At 42.2% G+C, this 21996-nt stretch overlaps 1 protein-coding gene across 2 annotated transcripts in view; it reads right to left on the reverse strand.

The window, feature by feature from the left end:
• The window catches only part of LOC117818618 (neurogenic locus notch homolog protein 1-like), a 49818-nt gene that overhangs the window by 5191 nt on the left and 22631 nt on the right, over window positions 1-21996 (reverse strand). Inside the window, exons 7-30 of one of the 2 annotated variants that reach the window (XM_034691570.1) lie at window positions 21629-21784; window positions 21082-21267; window positions 19888-20001; window positions 15975-16088; window positions 14852-15085; window positions 14655-14765; window positions 13474-13666; window positions 13204-13349; window positions 12970-13083; window positions 12122-12241; window positions 11494-11646; window positions 11161-11389; window positions 10416-10617; window positions 10029-10182; window positions 9701-9885; window positions 8333-8465; window positions 6573-6830; window positions 5809-5921; window positions 4690-5261; window positions 4054-4488; window positions 3779-3927; window positions 985-1198; window positions 563-653; window positions 175-337 (exon numbers count right to left, since the gene is read on the reverse strand). In XM_034691570.1, coding sequence (XP_034547461.1) covers window positions 175-337; window positions 563-653; window positions 985-1198; window positions 3779-3927; window positions 4054-4488; window positions 4690-5261; window positions 5809-5921; window positions 6573-6830; window positions 8333-8465; window positions 9701-9885; window positions 10029-10182; window positions 10416-10617; window positions 11161-11389; window positions 11494-11646; window positions 12122-12241; window positions 12970-13083; window positions 13204-13349; window positions 13474-13666; window positions 14655-14765; window positions 14852-15085; window positions 15975-16088; window positions 19888-20001; window positions 21082-21267; window positions 21629-21784 — 4539 coding nt within the window. Of the gene's footprint in view, window positions 1-174; window positions 341-562; window positions 654-984; window positions 1199-3778; window positions 3928-4053; window positions 4489-4689; window positions 5262-5808; window positions 5922-6572; window positions 6831-8332; window positions 8466-9700; window positions 9886-10028; window positions 10183-10415; window positions 10618-11160; window positions 11390-11493; window positions 11647-12121; window positions 12242-12969; window positions 13084-13203; window positions 13350-13473; window positions 13667-14654; window positions 14766-14851; window positions 15086-15974; window positions 16089-19887; window positions 20002-21081; window positions 21268-21628; window positions 21785-21996 lie in introns of both variants that reach the window. The other variant, XM_034691569.1, reaches the window with a different exon arrangement.

Raw genomic sequence — 21996 nt, forward strand, 5'->3', positions numbered from 1 at the left:
TAAGATTTTTTCATGTGAAATAATAGATTATGTGTTGTTCTTTGTAAAGACGACAGACTCTTCCAGAATAACCTCAAATAAAGCAAAGTGACATCTCACTGTAACGACTCTGCCCTCATGATCCGGTTAAAGCTCCCTGCAAATCTATCAGACAGTGAGCGCTCAGTCACCCACCTGGTCCCCGGACGTTGACATCCATGCAGTCGTTCTCAATCTCGCCCTGAGGGGGTGTGGGAGCAATGGAGGGGATGCGCAGATCGGCAGCGTCCAGGTGCTGCTGCGTCCACTGCCGGTGGTCCGTCTGGCCGTCCACCTCCAGGATAGCCTGCTCGTCAAACTGCTGGAACGGGTAGTGTGTGAGAGTTTAAATTAAATCAATCAAAATTCACTTAAAAGCAGTCAAACTTCACAAAAATAAGAGAGAATTCAAAAAGGCTGTTAGAAATATTCAATTGTGAAATAAAATAATTCTTAGATTCTTCATTTCAAGTTTCATTTTGTAAAACAAGCAGTAAAAAATCCTTCAAAGCTGATTCAGTGTCTAATATTTCTGTTTCCTTACCCTGAAGCGTTTGGCGTCTGAAGATTCGTCTTCCTCCCAATCATTCTGAGCGTCATCCATAAGAGAAATGTCGGAGCTGTTTTTCAGTGGCCTGTGATGATGCAGAAAAGCCAGTTAAAATCTTTGTATTCTGCTGCTTCCATCTCATCTGAGCCACTCACCGCTAATGGTGCAGCGAAGCCGAAAAACAAAAGCATTGATTCAATCCACACCCCACCCCTCTGCCCCAACAAGTCAATTAATGCACACCTTAACCCGCTATATCATTATCATTAATGATCCAGGCTAACCCCCCTTTCCCTAAATTTGACTGATCACCAGTTACACCCATTTTGTCCTGCAGAACTAGCCCTTCACCTGACCCACACATAAACAGGTACTCCATGACACCAAGCGCCACTGGAGAATAAACACAAACTTACTTTAATCCCACCGAATCCTCCCCGACAGGCTCACGTCTCTTCTTTTTGCTGGTCTCTGTGGTCTTGAAGCCTTCGGGGAGCCAGAGGCGCCCGTGCCCGTGGCGGCGCTTGCGGGTAGCCACCATCCCGACTCCGAGGAAGGCCAGTATGCCTACGCCAGCCAAAACCAGGTAGATTGGGTAAAGGTCCTGTGAAGGCGGGGGGTCCACACCGCCTGGTAGGAAAAGGGACAGCATGGTCAAGACAGGCGCCGAGGATCAGACGTGGACAGAAGACAGACCGGGACACCCAGGATCAGCCTGAGTGTTCGAGCAGAGCTAGTCCGGCTCGTCTCCGTCCCGGCGTTCCCGCTCAGAAAGACTCCGCAAGCAGCAGCGAGCGCCAGGAACTGACTGAAGATCCTCACCGTTTGTAAAGCTAGCTTCTACTATCTATTCTGTAATAATCAGAATTGCTAACCACTTTTCATCAAAAAAGGAAAAAAAGGGATGGGGCTTGATAAAAAAAAGAAAAAAGAAAAGAGGGGTAAAAAAAGATCACCACCACCTCCTCTCTCCCTTTTCAACCCAGGGTACCAGGAGACAACTTTACCATTTCTTCTTTAAGAGAAAAAAAGGAGGGGGATTAATGAACTTCAAATTACTGCACGCGCTTTAAGCTGTAAAGACGAAGGATTTATTAGGATTTTCAAGATAACAAAGACTCCCAACTTCTAGCACACTCCCGATCAATTTTTCCCCTTCTCTTTTTTTTTCCACTAACGATTTTGAAATGATAAACTCCCCCAACCTAAACCCTCAGAGATGCATTAAGTCCTGGTATTACATTCAGCGAGGTGAAGGTTGCAGCAGCCCCTCACACTGTGGGATGAAGTGTGTGTGCGTGCATGTGTGTGCGTGTTATCTGTGGACGTATATGTGTACACGAGAGTGAAAGGCAGAGACAGAGACAGAGATGGAGGCTGAGAGTTGTATTGTGTGAGCAGGGGGTAGGATGAGTTGATTTGCAGCAATTAACCATTTTGGAGCCTGAAGCTGGTGGATTTACACACTGAGGGAAGGATTGATTGTTTAGGCCATGAGATTCACAATTGCATTTGTTCACCACTGAATAACAAATACACAATCAAAGAGTGCCAGGGTTAGGACCTGAGCAGAGGGCGCGGCGAATGCTTTGAATGTGTGGAAGAGCACGTGTCGTATCCACTGGAGTATAAGTGTATATGTGAGGTGGACATGACGGCAGGCCTTTAAGGATCAGCACAGTAGTTTAGGAAATTTAAGTCCACTTCCTTTTAACCATAGTTTTTTTGAAACTGAATGCAAAAATGACATCACTGCCTTAAAAAATCTACAACATGCTGTTTTATACAAATTGCATGAAAATCCAAAAAAGTAAAATTAAAGTTATGCATTTCTCAGATATGTTGTGTAAATTCTGGTACTTGCAGATGCATTTTTAAAGTGCACAGAATAAAGGCAGCTTGAGAGAAGAGAATAACTCTCAAAAAGAAAAAAAATAGGAGAATAGAAGGAGACTATGAGGTGCCACATAGACACACTAGAGTTAGACAAATTGTGTTGACAGTGACAGGAAGTTAATATTGCATGCACACCCTTTGTTCAAAACGGTGTGCCCTACATGTTCCAATATTGAGACCCATTTCAAGACTTGAAAACATGTTTTCCTTGACAATGTATTTTGCCTTTTCTACTTGTGTATTGTATCGTTAATCGTATCTCTTATCATTCGTAATGTATTTTATGTGTTTTGAAAGGATGGATGTAAATGAACTGTTTACACCCTGGATTTTTTACATGTATGCTGACACGACTTTTAGGAAGACAATAGTTGAAGCAGTGTTTTTTTTACAGTGACTTTCATCTATAGACATGCAGCAGTTTCACCTCTTCATTCCCCGGACTCTGCTAAATCTATCACCTGTAATAAAGCTGAGGACACTCATCATGTGTCGTGTCCTTTATGAGAAGGTTGGTTGGACCCAAGCGGCAACCTCCGGTCTCAAAATATGAAGCCCATGCGGAAGTGTTATAAACTGCAATTCATCAAGAATCCGCTTGAGGCTGGCTGCAGAAACACCAGAAACCACATACACACCCATTCAAAAAAGATGATCTTTTCAGCATTAATAAACATGTTTACAGCCTGGTTCAAGAAGCGGCTTGGCTACAGTAGCTAACTTCTCTATCCTGACACACTATATGGGGGTGAATTTTTTCTACTGTGACGGTTCAAGAGATATTAAGTTTTTCGTCACACTTCTGGTTAAGTTCCGCATTTCCAATATGGCTGCCTCCGTCGATCTGCTTCAATACAGCTCTTCTGAAACAGATGGGTGACGTCACGGACGCAACGTCCATATTTTATGCAGTCTATGGTTGGCCCTCTCTTTAAAAAAGATTCAACAATATTGGTGTTTGTATATTTTCACGTCCCTTACTAAATCAGTGTTTTTGTCTGATGCCCTGAAACAAACTCTTAAGACAGAAGTTCTTCGCTCTCTTGCAGAGTTCAGGGCTTTGACATACAGATGTTGTTTCAAATTATTTTAATTGATTTGTATTGTATTTGTGATGATTACATGTGCTTGTTGTATTTTCTTGTTTTAATGTGCATCTTATCTCTTCAGCTCTGGAAATGAGGGAAACCTCAACATCCTTTTGACAATAAATAAAGGTGAACGAATGTCCTGTCCCCGTCAAATTAACCAAAAAAATGATGATCTCATGGACATCTCTAAAGTTAAAAAACATTAAGCAGTTGGAGTACTCACTAAAGACTGCTTCAATGGTGTAGGGAACGTCCAGTTTCCCACTCGAGGCCAAAGCCCCGAGGAAGGCTGCAGCATCATTGGTGCTCTGGAAACACTCAGTGGATTGCTGGAAGCACTGACGGTTGTCCACCTCCAAGTGAACGACTGAACTGTAGAGGGAAGAGAAAGCACGTACAGAGGTCAGGTTGAGTGTCTGTTAAATAAAACTATTTTGTCCTCTGAATCATCAGAAGCTGAAAAACACTTAATGAAAGAAAGTGTGTACTCTCTCTTACCCTTTGATCTGCAGGTGATCCAGCTCTCTCCTCCTCCTCCGGTTTCTTTCAGTGACATCATACAGGCTCCTCTTCACCACATTCAGCACCTTTGCAGGAACCTCTGACCACATATCCACTGAGCGCTTCACGACATACTTCTTCAGCTCATGCTGGTTCCCATAGTATGGGTAAACCATCATCTCGCCCTTAGTGTCCCTCCTGAAGATCACGTTGGTGCGGAGGACACGGCTGAGCTCTCGCAGGAAGCCAAAGGAGTTGTTGAGGAGCTGCTCGGGGGTGATGTGGACCACCACGACTAACTGGCCCAGGGCGAGCTTCTCGGGCATGTTATTGGCACAGTCAAGGCCGTCCCACTCGCACTCTGCATTGTTGCAGCCCTGGTCACAGTGGCCGTCTCTATAGTGATCCTTGCAGTACTGATCATACAGAGGACTGAAGGAATAAGATTGAGTTAGTGATACAGAGATGTGGTACATTATGTCCAGTGTCATGATTGCTATTATAACTTGTTGTTTGAACAATATTAAATATTAAAGAAATCAAGTCTAACAATAAGATGTGGATAAAGTCAAGTCTGTTCAGGTTTACTTTTAAATTCAAGTCTAAATAAGTCGATATATTAGCTACACTCACTTGCACTGTCCTTCCAGATTCTGGCAGTCAAAGCCATCGTAGAGACACCCAGCATTGTCGCACTGTGAATCACACTTCCCATCGTTGAAGTATCTCCAGCACTGCAGCGAGTCCGAGCAGTTCTTCCACGGGCCGTTGAAGTTGAGCGAGCAGTCGCCGTTGTCCCAGCCGCACGCGTGGTTGTTACAGAGCACGTCGCAGATCTTGTTGTGCTTGGCTTCTTCGCACTGTGGGATGTCGCAGGACACTTCCAGCTCCGGGGGCGGCGTGACGTTGTGGCCAAACCCTCCCTGGAAGCCGGGATCAAGGATGTGGCAGAGTAGGCCGTTGAAGCTGGTGGGGCAGACGCAGTGGTAGAACGGAGCCTCGGAGGTGTATTCACACGTGCCGCCATTGTAGCAGGGGTTGGAGTTGCAGGGGCTGTCTGTGGGGTACTGGCACTCCGGTCCAGTGAAGGACGGGGTGCACAGACACATGGGGTTCTTGTGGCCAGAAATGCAGGTGCCTCCATTGCGACAGTGGAAGGTGCCACAGGCCTGGGAGTCATATTCGCATGTGGAGCCAGTGAAGCCCTAAAAGAGGAAGATAACAAACACATTTTAGGGAGGACTTTAAAGGAAATGTTTCATTTTATCTGTACTTTTTAAAAATACATTCAAGTTATAATTCATACAAATATGGGGGGTTAAAATCTTTAACTCTGCCTTTTGTGTTGGATGCTTTTTGGCAGATTGGCTTTGGGCTTTGTGGTAGTTTATTTCATATCAAAGTCCCGACCTGGCTGGCTACATACTCCTCCAACATCCCTAAATTTCCTGTGAATGATTCTTTACCCCCCAATGTTTGTAAGAATCAGGGTTATATTAATTACTACTCTTAACTGATGGATTTGTGTTTCCTTGTATTTAAGAGAAGAAAATCCATCCTCACACTTGCACTGACTGACATGCCTTCAAACTGGTGTTTAAAAATCTGGTCTCAAAGTTCACATTTTCCTTAAGGATAATTTAGTTTTAGGGTTTTAAGTTTGTATGTAGCAGTCAGAGTAAAGGTGAAATTTAATTAAATACCATATCCTCTTATTTATAATGATCTCTGTTTGTGTGTGCAACTACTCACAGGAGGACATTTGCAAATAAAGCCATGTGGGGTGTTACTGGCGACAGCGCAGGTTCCTCCATTACGGCATGGTTTCCCCTTACATCCATCAAACACTGTGTCACAGCGCTGACCTGCAGGCGAGTCAAAAACACAGAAATATGAGTTATTTTATCAAATGATTACAAAATAAACCTGTATACGCCACCATAACTTCAGTTTAGGCTTTTTATTTTCAGACATGCAACTTATTCTCTTGATTCATTCACTGAATTTCTTCTTCATGTCTCACAAAATATGTAAAACTAGCTAAAAGTGACATTCACTGTTCGAGCAGTTTCTTTACAACCAACAGTTTCGAGCCCGAACAATCTAAAGACAGAGACAAGTAGTAAAATGTTAAAAATTAGTCGGTGAAAGATAATCTTTGAGAATTTGCTTGAAAAATTATCCACCATAAGGGAAAAGTCAATAATTAATAAAGTTATAGATTTATTTTCTGTCAATCTAAACTGATAATTGAGAATTTTGTTCTCTATTTATCTATCGAGATCTGTTTCAGTTCAGTTGAAGTTTAAATTGACATGCCAATATCTGCTCTTTAAAGGCAGTGAAGAGATAGTTTTAAAATTCACTTCCTCAATCATTACAATCAGCGTTAATCCCAAAACAAGATTAGAGTAAAACATGTAAGAGCTTAATCTGAACTCAGGAATGACTCAAACATGATTATATCCCTCCTTCATTCTCTGAAACTGCCTCCAAACACATCTCTGTCTGATTACCTGTGTACCCGGTGCGACACTCGCAGCGGTAGTTGTTGGTGAGCTGGATGCAGCTGTGGGTGCCGCGCGGGTCACACGGGTTGGACAGACACTCGTTGACGTCTCCCTCGCAGCGCTCCCCCACGTACCCCGCAGGGCAGATACAGTGGTAGCCTCCCACCCGATCAACACACTTCCCTTTGTTGAAACACTTCGGCTCGTTGGTGATGGGATCGGTGAATGGGGTGCAGTCGTCCATGTTGATTTCACAGTGCACACCTGAAAGATGAACATGTAAATAAAGAGGAAATTTCACTAGTGAATGTTTGTAAATAAATGAATCTGTGAGATTCAGTACAGTCACAGAGGATCTATGTGATACGTGATGAAACCATAAACTATAAACCTGCTTTAAAACAGCAGCTTATTCCTAGATTACCCAGAATGACTCTCACTGACCCTGACCACTGATCTATTAATGTGAAGGAGATGAATATTATCATGAATGAGTGATCTACAGCCACAAAAAGAGATGGAGAAAAGCTTGATTGTTCATTAAAATGCAGGCTCACTTATGGTTGTGTTGCATTAAGGTCTGCTGAGGGCAGAGTGAAAGAAAAAGACGTATTAACTGTCTCGTGCCTCTTGTGAGGGCTCACCATTTTTCCCCCCTTTCTCCCCCATAAATATATAAGGGATATTTTTTTTAATTGCATATTTTGAAGAGTGTCAATTTTGGTTAAAATTCTGCTCAAATCTGATTTACTTTAGGTAAAAATCTGATTTTGTAAAGTGAAGCAAAAAAACAAAATAGAAGCGGTTAAACTACGTAGTTATTAAGCTATTAAGTTATTATGATAATTTATTAACAAAATGTGTTTATCTTACTTATTGATTTATCTTATTTATTTATATATTTTTTGTATTTATCTGATCTTTTTAATTTAACTGATTTTTAATTTTGGTTTTAACTCTTACTTATTTTATTAATTTTACTGCATTTATTTTATTTTTAAGTATTTTATCTATGGTTGTCTTTCATCATTTTACCATTTCTGTTATTTTCTGTCTCTGCTCTTTTGTGAAGCACTTTGAGCTGGATGCTTGTATATAAGCTTTGAGTTGAGTGGTGTTGAGAAAGTGTATGTTAATAGGGTTTGGAGGTCATTATGCAACTGAACTGACATCTAATAAGCTTTGTTGTGTGTTTTTACAGAGAAGAAAAGATAGCACTGCTCAGAATTGAAATGTAGAAATACAAACTGAGACTTTAAGAGAGGATTTCATATTTTCTCTTTCCCTGTAATGTAATAGGTTTAGGTTACAGCAGAAGCGGGACATGGAACAAGTGTGTTTGTTCATTTTAACCCTCAAATAGTAGAAACAAGTTTTTAAAAATGTTTCCGAAAAAAGTTCTATCTGTAGAAAAATCATCCGCTTTGTGTAAAAAAAGGTAATTTATGATGAAAGTTAATTTCGCTTCTGATTATTTTTAATTTCTCCACTTCTTGATTGAAACACCTCCTTCAACCTGTTTTCTTTCAAGATACACCTAACTCTTCTGGCACTCTGAGCTGACCTACACACACTCTCTTCATGTGTGAGAGAGAAAATCGATGGTGTATTTGACAGGTAGAGGAAGAGATGGAGGCAGGACCGGAGGAGGAGTTTTCAGACATGCCCTGGCTACTGTTAAGCCCTAATTAATGAAGCGTGGAGACAAGGAGGAGAGGACGGAGAGGCGCAGTGGTGTGGAGGAGTGGTGCGTGGGGTCTGCTGACCTTGGGTTCCCCGGGGACAAGAGCATTTGTAGGTATTGATCAGGTCAATGCAGGTGCCCCCGTTCTGGCATGGCTGGGAGAAGCATTCATTGATCTCGTCGGAGCAGTTGGTCCCCACGTATCCTGGCATGCACTGAGAGGGAGAAGAAACAGGAGAGAAGAAGAAGAAGATGCAGAAAAAAGGGAGAGGAAGAAAAGAAAGGTAGAGGAAAGAAAGAGGGGGGGAGAACGTTTAATCAATGACATGAAACAGAGATGGTTTTTGTTTACCTAGCTGTTTTCAGGCCTCCATCCTGCCAAGGCCAGCAGATCTTTTATTCCAGTGGAGATTAAATCAACCGAGCTGTTACTTTTCTATTTATAACAGGCCTCTTCATCAGGCCTGTGTGCTGTTTACCATCTAACAGGCTGTCTTCTGTATGCCAAGGCCCTTTAACAAAGTCATCATACAAAAAAGGGATTTGAGATTTTTTATAAATAAAAGTGATACACTTTGCCGAGTCAGGGGATACAAACAGAGCTTGAAATGTTCAGTAGTTGGGCCTTTAAAACTCAATTTAAAACTAAAATCAATATAAAAAATCATTATGATCAATTGTGGTTTTGTGTTTCATGTTTTGCTTTGTTAGATTTTAGATCTTAGATTGTTTTATATCCTGAGTTATTTTACTGTTTTAATGTTGAGTTAGTTTCGTAGCCTTTGGAGTATTTGTTTTAGATTTAGATTTTCTTTAAAGGCTCATCTTGGGACAGGCAGCGCATTTCAGCCATAGCTTTAAATGCTGTAGTGTGTGGCATTTGCTTGCTTGCCTTATCATTGTCCCTTTACAAATAAAAAAAATAATGATAATAGCACTAAAATTTTAAAAAATGAAGCCATGCTTTGTTACATTTCTTCAAACTGGTATAAAATGTAAATTAAAGCTCCTGTGAGGAGTTTTAGCCGGTTAGGAAGCCTATAGTTACTTTAAATGCCTGTAAGTGATGGCATTGACAATTTCTTCAGTAAGCATTTACAGAGGGTGATATGTTGGGCTGTTGAAGGCAGCAGGATGAGATTTTTTATCAGAAAACACAACTTACACATGTACAGGCAAGATCAGCAAGGACACAAGACGTATGTATCACTTTGTCTACAGGGGCGCCAAAAATGACATAACTGAAAGCTTCTCGAAGAAGCTTTAACAAATTTCTCTTTCTGAATCTTTAATTCATCCTGGTTTGATCAACTAATCAAGTCTGTTTAGACATGATGTATTCTGATACGTGTAATATAAAAACACTATTATTACATGATTTTTGAACCTTTATTTTATGATTTAAAATTTCATTTCAACAACTATGTTCAGTGTTTTTCAGTTATGTTACCTTGCAGGAGTATCCACCCAAAAAGTCGGTACAGGTGGCTCCATTCTGGCAGGGGTTTGGGGTGCATTCGTCCACCTGCTCCTCACAGTAACTTCCTGTATATCCAATCTGGCAGTGGCAGTAGTGAACGTTTCCTGCATCCAGACACTGACCAGAGTTCCTACACAGATGTGTAACATCAACTCCTGCACAGAGAGAATCAGACAGTGTGATTTAGTGCACTCAATATGTGATGTGTAGTTTTTAAAGCAGACTGAAATGCACACACACACAGAGAGTTAAAGCAAAACACAAGAGGGTTTTCAGTCTCAGGTACCAGCCGTCTTACCTCTCTGTTTGGCTGCCACCTCACAGGAAACGCTTGGAACATCACAGTAAAGTCCCGTCCAGCCTGTCTCACACTGGCAGCTGTACGTGGTTTCCTTCTGCCAGCATTTTCCTCTGTTCTTACAAGGTGATGAGTCACACCAACGGACCAAGTTCTGAAAAGCAGGAATCAAAAGCTAAAGACAACACAAACTAGAACTCATCAAAGTTCCCTTTATAACAAAATCCTAGTTCTTCCCAAAAATGTAGAAATCTAAAATCCAAATCACCATACCCAGCTTTCCTGGAATCATTTATTTCTAACACTTTTAACACTTCCTAGAAGTATTAACTCCACCTGAAAGAAAAATAAGCTTACTCAACCAACAGCCCTTCTCTGTCCTCCTACCTGACAGTTGAGTCCCGTGTACCCATGCGGGCAGGTGCACTTGTATGTGCCGTAGCTGTCGTGACAGGTGCCGCCGTTCAGACACGGTTTGGAGTCACACTCGTTGATGTCATGCTGGCAGTAGCTCCCGGTGAAGCCCGGCGGGCACAAACATGTGAAGGCATTGATGCCGTCCACACAGGTTCCTCCGTTGAAGCAGGAGCTGCAAGAAGAGAAAAAACTCACTCATCATTATCAGTTTTCTGCAGCTTTTCAGGAAGAGGAGAGAGGACAAGGAGCAAATCAATAAAACTCTCTTTAGTTATGCTGCAGGCAAAGTCACATCTGATTTTTACAGAGAAAGTTCACCAGGAAGAAATCATTTTCTTTCCCAGTAATGCTCTGCGTCATGTTCAAGCTGACTGAAGATGTTGAGGGAAACCAGTTCAGGCGTTTTTACTAACACACCCTCAATTACAAGCTTATTTTGGGTTCAGGCTAACCAGCTCACCGTGGGCCAGCTGTAACACAAGCTGTGTTGAGGTCAGCTGGTGTACTTCACTACTCCACCACAGGGGGCAGTGGTGGACAAGAATATGTGTGGATGAAACTGAACCTGTTGATCTGCAGCCCTCACCCTTCATCCTGTGTCAATACTTACTCTCTTTTCTCTGAAGTTAAGAGCTGTGTGGAGTTTGATCATTACACCCTGAGCTCCCCATTTTTACCAATTCGTGTGACACTTAGTGGCCTGTTAGTTCTGTACCTCTCTGTGCAGTCTGGAGTGTTATTTTCACAGTGGATCCCACTGAAGCCAGCCGGGCAGGTGCAGGTGTAGCTGTTGACACAGTCGGTGCAGTTGGCTCCGTTCTTACATGGGTTGCTCTCACACTCGTTGATGTCCTCTTGGCACATTGTGCCCCGGAACCCAGGCAGGCAGGTGCACAGGAAGCCGTTCACCTCGTCCTGACAGAGGCCTCCGTTGCTGCAGGGGTCTGTGGTAGAAACATTAGACTTAGATTCTGCTGTGTGTGGAGCAGCTTTTGCTTCATTTACAGAGTATTCATTAAAAGAAAGACGTGAAGTCTGAGGAACGTACTGGGTTTGCAGTCATCAACGTTGGTTTCACAGTTGCGTCCAGCGTATCCTGGTTTGCAGCCGCAGCGGTAACTGCCTAAAGTGTTTTCGCAGGTCGCTCCGTTGCGACAAGGATTCTTCACACACTCTTTGATGTCCACTTCACATGTTTGGCCTTGGAGGGGGGAAGAGTGAGATATTCATGATTTTCTCTTTGAAAGGTGGCATGAAGCATTTAGAACAGATCAGATATGATGACAAAGAAAGGGAGTTAGTAAGAAGCTAGGTAAGAAAATGTGTATATTTTTCTTTATATTTAGGAATTGAGGCCCATAATCTTATCAAATTATGCACACTACCATACAAACTAGCACAAGGGGAAATAATTCTGCAGTCAGGTTCTGCTCAAATCCAGATTAAAATTGCAAGATTTCCAAAAGAGAGAGACTTTGTTGCTCACTCGAATCTATTCAGTCTCTCAAATGAAGTGAATGAACTCATATCTATGAAGATTCAGTTTGCATGCAACATTTATAGAACTAGAGGTATTTTACTTTGAAAGGGCATGCAGGACTTCACATCCCCTCCACTGACATTAACAAAAAAAAAATCCCTGTAGGACACAGATGTATGCACACGTTAATATTTACCTTGCCATCCTTCAGGACAGATGCAGGAGAAGCTCTGATAGTCCTCTGACTCCTGACACACTCCTCCATTTTTACAAGGTTTTGAGCCGCATGGGGCCATCAAGGTCTCACAGTTCTCCCCTATAACACAAACACACAAGAATATATCCATTTAAATTGAAACTAAGTGTCTTAACACCAACGTGTACTGTGTGACATCATGCAGGAGTCGTGAACTTGGAGATAACCCAAACCAAATGGACACAGAATCATCTTTCAATCAGTGCTATCAGAAGATTCTAGCCAGGCTCTGTCAGTGCTAGAGGCCTGCAGAGACATTTCCCTATCTCTTTCCATAACACACGGCTCATACAGGAAGCCAGCTCCACTTTCCGGCCATTGTGAAGCCATTTGCTGTTCTGTGAGACAGGAAGCAGGCAAACAGGAAATGTGTCAAGCGCCCTGTTCCCACCCCGGCAGAGAAAAAGCCTTTTATTATTCAAAGACCTGTGGATTTTTCCAAAAAGACGACTCCACCAATCCAAGAAAATTTGCCCTTAGCCTTTCCGTGATTATCTGTTTTGACAAAAAATAAGAGAGATGACAGGAAAATACTTTCCATCTCTCTTATCAGGGATGTTTGTGTATCTCAGAGGAGCAGAGTGAGTCAAAGGTGTGGTGTCTCTGAGCCACAAGGAAGTTTTGCTTTTGAACTTTTCATGACTGCTGCTTCATCTGTTGCACGTTTTTCCTCTTTGCCCAGAAACTTAGGAGTACATAGGCCATGCAGACTATTCTTCTACAGGAAATGCCAGAACACCACGCCACAAAAATGAGCATATTAAAAATTTCCAGTAATACTTTCATACCGGTGTAAGGCAGGATGCAGATACACTTGTAGCCTGCTACGTCGTCGATGCAGGTCCCCTGGTTGAGGCAGGGGTTGGAGGCACATTCGTTGATGTTGGTCTGACAGTTCGGACCTGAGTTTAAAGCAACATGTTACACACACTCTTCAGTTTAAGGTCAACAGTCAAGTGGTTTGAAGGGAAAGTGCCCAAACATGATTAATCACCGCTCCTCTGCATGACACAAATACTGACCTGTGAAGCCCATGCAACAGGTGCAAACATATCCGCTGGTCATGTCCTTGCAAGTGCCTCCATTCATGCAGGGGTTGGATTCACACTCATTGTTGTTGATGTCACAGTTTTTACCGCTCCAGCCAGAATCACACAAACATCTATAGCTGATGGGAAGAAGAGTCGGAAAATCTCAGTAATAAGTCTCTTCTCATGCAATCAGTCTGATGGACTTCTGTTATTGTTTCACAGAGTCACAGAAAAATCCATTTGTTCTCTAGATGGACTCACCCATTGATTTTGTCCTCACAGTGACCGTGGATGCAGGGGTTGCTGAGGCATTCGTTGACCTGGGAGAAGCAGGTGGTGTCATGGTAACCTTCTGGACACATGCAGATGAAGCTGTTGATGCCGTCGACGCAGGTGCCGCCATTATGGCAGGGGTTGATAGCACACTCGTCGATGTTGATGTTACACATGGTCCCTAAAAGGAGGAAGAAGCCTATGAATACACTTTAAACAATGTACGTTTGTGTTCTACTGGCAAGACTATAGAATAAGAAAATGATTCCACTTAAGAAGCTTAGCAAAGCAAAGCAAAGAGACTGAAAACAGAAGGGTAAACTAGTTTGGCTACACCCAAATGGAGCCAAACTCTCATCAAGAGCGTATATCAACGTCTACCACTAGTCGTCCTTCTGATCAATAATAAATTCCTTCACTGTATGAGAGCATGTCACATGATCTCATCTTTACTTGTGGATAGACAGTAAAGTGTCTTTACAATCATTTCCTACACACCTGTCCACAGGTTGACTTTGCCCTCTTTTGAAGTATTATTCTAAACACACAGAGCTAACTCATGATGCTGCAGACAAAAACGCTACACAATGAAGTCTACATCTCAGCGCAATGAATGTATCAATTTCCAGAGACATGAGGGGTTTTAAGTCACCCTTTGTCGGCCACTTGAAGAGTTGACGCCATTCAGCCTGGTGCCACGCATAACATAAAGGCAGCCCATTTAGCTTTAAAGCAGGGGCCGCCTTCCAAGCTTTTAACAGCTCAACTTTCAGGAATCTTTCAGGGAATCTTTTCTCCTGTCCAAATCCCAGGTGACCGTGTGTGCCCGACTGTGTGTGGGTGTGTGTGTCCTCTTTGTGTTGGAAGGGCAGCTTGCGCGTCCGAGCAGCAGCAGGTTTGAGGACAGGGTGGAGCTGGAAAGTGACACCGGCCGAGCCTCAGAGGAGCTTGCTCACTCACTCGCCATCTGCCACCCCCACCATCGAGACCCACACTCCTCCGTGTAAATGTTCACTTCTCTTATCCTGCACCTTAAACACTCCATTATTTTACTGGTCATCTGAGACGGCAGACATGTTTGACCTGTCTTAAATTCACTTTATAGCCTCAGCCTCTCTGACTCCATATGGGTAAAGGCGGAGAGAGCTTGTATATCCATATGTACTCACCTGTGAAGCCAGGTTCACAGGCACACTCATAGCCATTGATCTTGTCGATGCAGGTCCCGGAGTCACAAGGATTGCTTTTGCAGTCGTCGATGTTGATTTCACAGTTGATTCCTGTCAGAACATGTATTTCAGTAACGCTGACAGTCAGGAGACATGTACGTTTACATCTCTGATTGTTTGTGTAAGGTGTTCGTTACCTGTGGTTCCTTTGGGGCAGCTGCAGATGTAGGAGTTCTCGCGGTCCTGGCAGGTGCCTCCGTTCCTGCACGGCTGGCTCAGACACTCATTTATGTTGGTCTCACACAGTCGGCCCGTGTATCCAGGGTGGCAGTGGCAGCTGAAGGAGGCCAGGCCGTCCATGCAGGTGCCGTAGTGGCACGGGTCTGAGGAGCACTCGTCGATGTCTGTCTCACAGTGCCTTCCAGAGTAACCTGATAAAAGAGATTTGTTTTTTACACTGATGTACTTGCATCTTCCTCGGTGTGTGAGGATTGTCTCCAATACGGTGTATTTTACTGCTTTATCCTTCCTCTACTTCTATTTTCAAGTGTCTTCAGAGTTTCTATCAAAAAATCAGCTTTTTTTTTACCAAGCACTAAGAAGCATTCTAAACTAGTGATGTACATGTTTAGTCAACTAAACAATTAAATGCTTTAACCCTTGCAAGTTAGCCCCAGAATAACAAGTCAGTTAAACAAATCATTAATATCTATTTTTCAAGTGCCAGAAAAGGGTTGTAGCTTCAGTGAAAAGCTACTGCAATAATGCTTTAATGCTCTACTACCTGGAGGAAAACAAGCACAGATGACAAATGGTATCTCGTAGCGTGGTTGAGTTTGGCAATGTTTTGAAAATAAGGAAATATAGATAAAGTTGTTTGTAGGCTCAGCCAGAGGAAGCAGTAACAAGGTATGTGAACGTTAACCTGTAATAGGGACTGAAGGCTAGTGGTGCTAGCTTAAGCTACACGTTGCACGTTGCTCATTAGTCTCCTTAAGATGAAGCTAGATGGAATAGAACATATCCTTAAAGCTAATATAAAGTGGGGTAAGTAGATTTCTAGACATACTTACTTTCAGCTTTTAAACATGTTACATTTTATTTTGTACTCAGTTTGCATTATTTTATAAACCTACATCCTGAGACTGTACAAAACATCTATCTCCCTTCCTCTCTGTGTTATATGTGCTATTTTTGTGTGAAATCTAAAGAGAATAAGATAATATTCTTATATTATGAAGGTTGATTTTTTTGCTCATGTTCGTATATTTGTTTTACAAACTGCTGTTAAACAAAAAATCTCAAAAAAGACCTATATACCTTCAGTGCACTCGCAAGTGTACTTGTTGGGTCCGTCCGTGCACTTGGCGCCATTTTTGCATGGCGTGCTGGCACACTCATCGATGTCTCTCTGGCAAAGGTTCCCAGTGAAGCCTGGAAAAACAACAAGAGGGTGTTACTGTGTGCATGCAAGCATGAAGGAGTTTGGTTGTGTGTGTGTGTGTGTGTGTGTGTGTGTGTGTGTGTGTGTGTGTGTGTGTGTGTGTGTGTGTGTGTGTGTGTGTGTGTGTGTGTGCGTGCGTGTGTGGACAGACATGGCTTCAGAGTTCTCACCATTTCAAACCAGCCCCACTCATAATCCTGAGCCCATACTATAAGAGCTCTCAACGAATCAGAAATCTGCATGTTAATTAACAACTCTGCAACACTACAAACTCTATCTTCTCTTTCACTTCTTTTCAGCATGACTCCGAAGGGGGAAAGGGAGAGTGGGGGGACCATCTCGTTTAAAGCAGGGGGGGAGTGAAGGGGAGCGAGGAAGAAATGAGGGAAGAATGAAAGTTGCGAGGCCTCCTGACCAAGGGGCAAGAGACAAAGGAGAGCCTGTCTACTCAACGCAATGCCAAACTGAGCCCGTTGCCTCCTTTGTCCCCAAAAACTTTTCCATCACAATGTGCATTCTCCTGTCTTGCTCTCACCCCTTCTCCACAACCCCCTCCACTCCCTGCACCCCTCTAAAAAGGAACCCGCTTCACCTCTGACCCTTTACTATTCAATCTCCTTGTCATTCAAAATCAGTCAGCAGGCTTTCCCTTTTTTCCTAGAGTTGTTCTCATCTCTGATATTTTCTTCTGGTCCCCCCTCAGTCACATGACAGTACAAGATCTTGTAGTGGGATGTTGTTTGATGAAAAGGTAGAGCTTCCCCTCCACCCCTCAACCACACCACAGCAGGAACACACAGGTGGTTTAAGCCAAAAAAAAAAAACAGACTCAGTAGCAGCTAATCCGGTGAGGAAGTATTTGTGTGTCTGGCTGCCAAACTGATTTCTCCCAGTGGACTTTACTAGAGCCAGAGTGAATAACATCAGGTTAAGTATCAGTAATACTTCCTTAAAAGGTATTGAAAGATATGCGAGTTATGACTACTGCCTTTATTAACCAAAAATAAATACTTAACTCCAGCTTTGGAGATCCCCTTTAGACTATTGATTACTGCATCTTTGAGCGTTTTCACAAAATATTGAGGGTTCCTATGTGATTCATCATGGGAAAAAATACAAATTAAAACATAACTAAATTATATAAATATATAAATATAAATAATTAATAATAATGGTTTAAAAATATATATTTCCAATAGTAACAACCAATTGATATTGTATAAAAATGTAAAAATAAATGAATATATTTTTTTTAAATCATAATGATACATAATTTCATTAACTATTACAAAATAAAAATACAATTTTTAAAAATAATTACTTAGATAATTGATATAACAGATATAAGATACACATAACCATTATTCTACTTGTTGTTTTTTAATGTTTTGATCATTAAGTAGGGGATAATGTACAGTGAACGGGTGGGGATGTGAAACAGAATCTCGACAGGGTGAGACAAAACCCGAAAATTTCAAACTCCATGTCAGGTGTTCTCATCATTCTGCTTGCAAGTCAACTTAACATTAAACTAGACATTTTCATTTCTGGTTAAGTTAAGAGATTTGCATTTTTCCACTGGTAATTTCAATGGATGCTAAAAATTACAGCAGTACTTGAATTAGGTCTTCTTCCCCTGAACCTTTCTGGTGGCGTTTCCTTTTCACCTGCCCCGCCCTGTAACACTGTTACAGCCCAAACAAACACTGTTGTAGTTTGTGGCTGACTTCTCTTTCACTCAGCTTCTAGTGTATTTTGTTCAGCCATTAACCACAAATCGTAACTTTGTGCCCTCCAAATCACTTGACAGTAATAATACAAATATCCTCCATGTGGTTTCCTTTGACATAATATGAATGAGCTGCTTGTGACTGGTGTTGCTCTTGCTATTCAGAATTAAAAAGCTTTGTCAAGGGGTTCTGACCAATCAGAATCAAATATTTAACACAGTCGGTAGCAAGAAATATAGGGAATAGATGTGGATTATCTCTGTTTTTCACAACCTGGCAACCCAAAGTTTGTTTATATTATTGATGAAAAACTAATCTGATTAAAGTAAACTTCTTCTGAGTCCCTGAAGTTTCTCATTGAAGTGCTTGTATGTACATCGCAGGTTACTTTATGTCATAATACTCACCCCTAAAACAATAAAGGCTAACATAAAACAAGGCATCAGAAACAAAGACAACAGTCTTTATCATAACACATTACTTTCATATTCAAAAAGTAAAAGATTTGATGTTTGCAGACTAAGGGTGATTAAGAAATCTTCATTTTTGCTACTTTGCGATGCAAAAGTTGAGTTCCTTCACAGCTCAGTTACAGTTTTAAAAAACCTCACCCCTGAGTGAAATCAAAGAGGCCGAGAGCAAAAACTCTGTGAAAGAATTTCTTACACAGATGCACACATATGCATATCCACACAATAGTTAAAGCTGAAATGCAAGCATGCACACATACACACATGCACACATACTCACACACACACACACACACACACACACACACACACACACACACACACACACACACACACACACACACACACACACACACACACACACAATCGAGCACCACAGCAGCCAAAGAGGGATTTATCCCCAGACTGCTGGAATCAGACATTTCAATGGCTCACAGTGGGGTTTCCATGGCTATTCCATGTACAGAAATAATAAGAGGGGACCCTCGCCTCGGGCCTGGCTCGCAGTGGGGACAAATTTACATCTCAAGCAGGGCGGTTAAGACCCCTTCCCTTCTTGTACCCCTCCCTTCCTGCTTCAACATAACGGTCTGTGCGTCTCACCCCCCCTCATCTCCCCTTACCCCTCCCAAAAAAACACTTTCACTGCCACCACTTTGTGCCGCTTCCTCACATAACCCTTTCTCACTGTCACACACAGACGTTTCTGAGGTGTTGAGCTCTTGTGTTCACTCTTGTACCCCCTCTATATAAAGGCTAAAGCTTCCTTGTTGGGTGTCTTTTCTTTCTTTCATTTTCTCTTACTCTTTCTTTCTGACTTTCCTTCTTCCTTTCTTTTCTCTCTCAACAGGAGGAATCCTGCCTCTCTCCACCCAGGCCGCCTTTGATCCACCCGTCTCTGAGCTTCGCTATTTTTCCCCCCAAGAAGAAAAAAATCACTTCCACCTCAATGATCCCGATGAAAGAATGCAAAACAAAAAAACAGATTTGGGGAGTTTGAAGATCGTTCTTTTGCTTTCTTCTTTTCTCTCTGCCAAGTTTCAATAGTTGCATTCCTTCTTTCCTGAACAAAACATCAATACCTCCTGTATAAATAGTGTAACTCCGGTGGCATTCTGAAAAAATGAGGAGGAAAATACAGACGGAACAGCTACTTTAATCACCACCATATCACAGAGAGAGTCTCTTTAAGGATCGGTTTTAGGTAGCTCTCCTGCCTGCCATAATTAGCTCTCCCTCCACCCAAAGTCTGTTGGTTAGATCCACAAGTTCTGCTCACTCATCAGACTTTGTTAAAGAAATAAAACTTGTTTCAAAAGTTCGAACTTCCCTATAGATTTTTCTCCCTCTCCATCTCGACTTCTGTGTTCGTTCGGGGCTACCCGGGCCTGTGTAAGCCTGCCTCAGGGCTGGGATTAGTGCCCGTCCAGAAAAGGTGTTTGTGTGTGTTTGTGTTTGAGCGAACGAGAGAGACAGTGAGGTGCAGAGAGAGGGATCGACCTCTGTGCCCCCTGGCCCCACGCCTCCTCCCCTCTCCCTCCTCCCCTCTCCCCCCGCTCCCTCCTCTGCAGCAGTTACAGCAGCCTCACCTGTGGGGCACTGGCAGTGGAAGGCGTTGATCTTGTCGATACAAATGCCGTCGTTCAGGCAGGGGCTGTTGGCGCACTCGTCTGTATTGATCTCGCAGAACTCCCCCTCGTAACCTGGCCAATTAACAAGGGAAGATAGGGAGGGAGATGGATTGTTAGACAGAGACAGAGTGAGAAGCATTTGAACACTGCTGGCATATGCTGCTTTAAGACTGTACACAGTGTCTATATTCAAGATAGTAGGAAAGCAATTAGCGGTTATTCTCTTAATAGATTAATCAAAGTTAAAAATGATAGTGGTCATTTCTAACAAGATGTTTTATGAAATCCCTTGATTTTTTCCTGAAGCTCATTCCTCAAAACTGAAAAGCCACAACTCAGATGTTTGGCATATTTGCTTGTAATAATACAATGATACTGACTTATTTCTATTGATTGACTAATCAAGCAACCACTGATCATTTCACCCCCTTTTTATCACAAACTCAATTCAATCGTACAGGAAAATCAGTGGGAGACAGTCGTGTAATATGGGCTCCACAGATTCAAAGAGCTAAAGGAGTCACCCTCAAATGACTCAATGTCTAACACTCCAAAACCTTAAGATGTCAAATTGATAATCTTATAAATTAATCTCCTTCATGACAGCTTTGCACACTCTTGGTATTCTCTTAGTCTGCTTCATGAAGTGGTCTCCTGGAATGGTTTCTAATTAACATGAGCCTTGTCAAGAGTTAATTTGTAGAATGACTTGCCTTCTTAATGTGTTTGAGACCATCAGGTGTGTTGTTCAGAGGTAGGTTACTACACAATGGATAGCCCTATTTGACTACTGCTGTAATCAACATTATGGCAAAACCAGATTATTTCATAGTTTTGATGTCTTCAGTATTAAACTACAATGTTGAAAATAATTAAAATAAATAAAAACCATTGAATGAGAAGGCGTGTCCAAACTTTTGACTGGTAGTGTACACCAAGTGAAAACTCATGAGGAAGTGATTCAGTTCCAAATTACTTGTGATATGACTTCCTGTCGTCGTATAAAATGAATCAAAGTTAGTGTTTTACACTGAAATCTCCTCTGTGTTTGATGGTAAAAGTAGAAGTAATGAGTGACCATGCTCTAAAAAGACCTGAGTATCATATTTTCTTGCACACCTGTGCTGTTAAAGCCGTCTTAAATCATCTTACCTGGCATGCAGATACAGTGAAAGTCTCCGATCTGGTCCAGGCAGGTGGCGTCATTCTTACACGGAGATGACATGCACTCATTGATGTCCAGCTCGCAGCGCGGCCCCACAAAACCCCGCTGGCACTTACACTGGAATGAACCCTTGGTGTTTAGACACTTTCCTGCATGCTCACAGGGGTTGGAACCTGTTCAAAGAGATAATTATAGTATCATTTCTTCCCTTAAACAGAACCTTGTGTACGCACAATATGTGACAAGGAAAATCTGACTGTTAAGACACACAATAGTTTTGTGGTTTAGTTGTTTAATGGCTAAACAATTGCTTCGGCTCTTTGTGATTACTGCAATAATACCAATAAGACTACTCTGCAGGGCATTTATGGGCACAATGTTGAGTACAAAAGGACCCACAACAACAGGAAATAATGAGCTCTTATGTGACCAGTATAAAACCATCAATGTATGTGCAATGTTTAAAAAGCTGTCTACACAGTCTCTGAGTTAAAGAGAGATACTGAAAGCTGAAATATATGTGTGAGTTTTTACCCAACGAGCATTCGTCCACGTCCAGATCACAGGAAGCTCCAATGTATCCTGGAGGGCAGGTACAGAAGTGATTTCCAGTGACTGGGTTGGTGTCACAGTTGGAGCCTTTCTGACAAGGGTTGCTGATGCAGGCGTCGTCCAGCTGGCACAGTAGTCCTATGCACACAATGCAAAAAAGACGGAGTTAGATATCCCGGCCTGAACATCCTTGTCTCATTTGTAACAGTGATAATGATATGTTGCACATCACAGAATGTTTTCTTAAGTCTTTGAGAGAGCGTTATGATGCTGCATGAAGACTTCTGTGGCTCAAGAGAGAGCTGCTCACGATCAGATACACTGCCTCAAGTGATGTGACCATAACGCAC

Source organism: Notolabrus celidotus, chromosome 9 (genome assembly GCF_009762535.1).
Source record: "Notolabrus celidotus isolate fNotCel1 chromosome 9, fNotCel1.pri, whole genome shotgun sequence".
NCBI classification, from domain to species: Eukaryota; Metazoa; Chordata; class Actinopteri; order Labriformes; family Labridae; genus Notolabrus; species Notolabrus celidotus.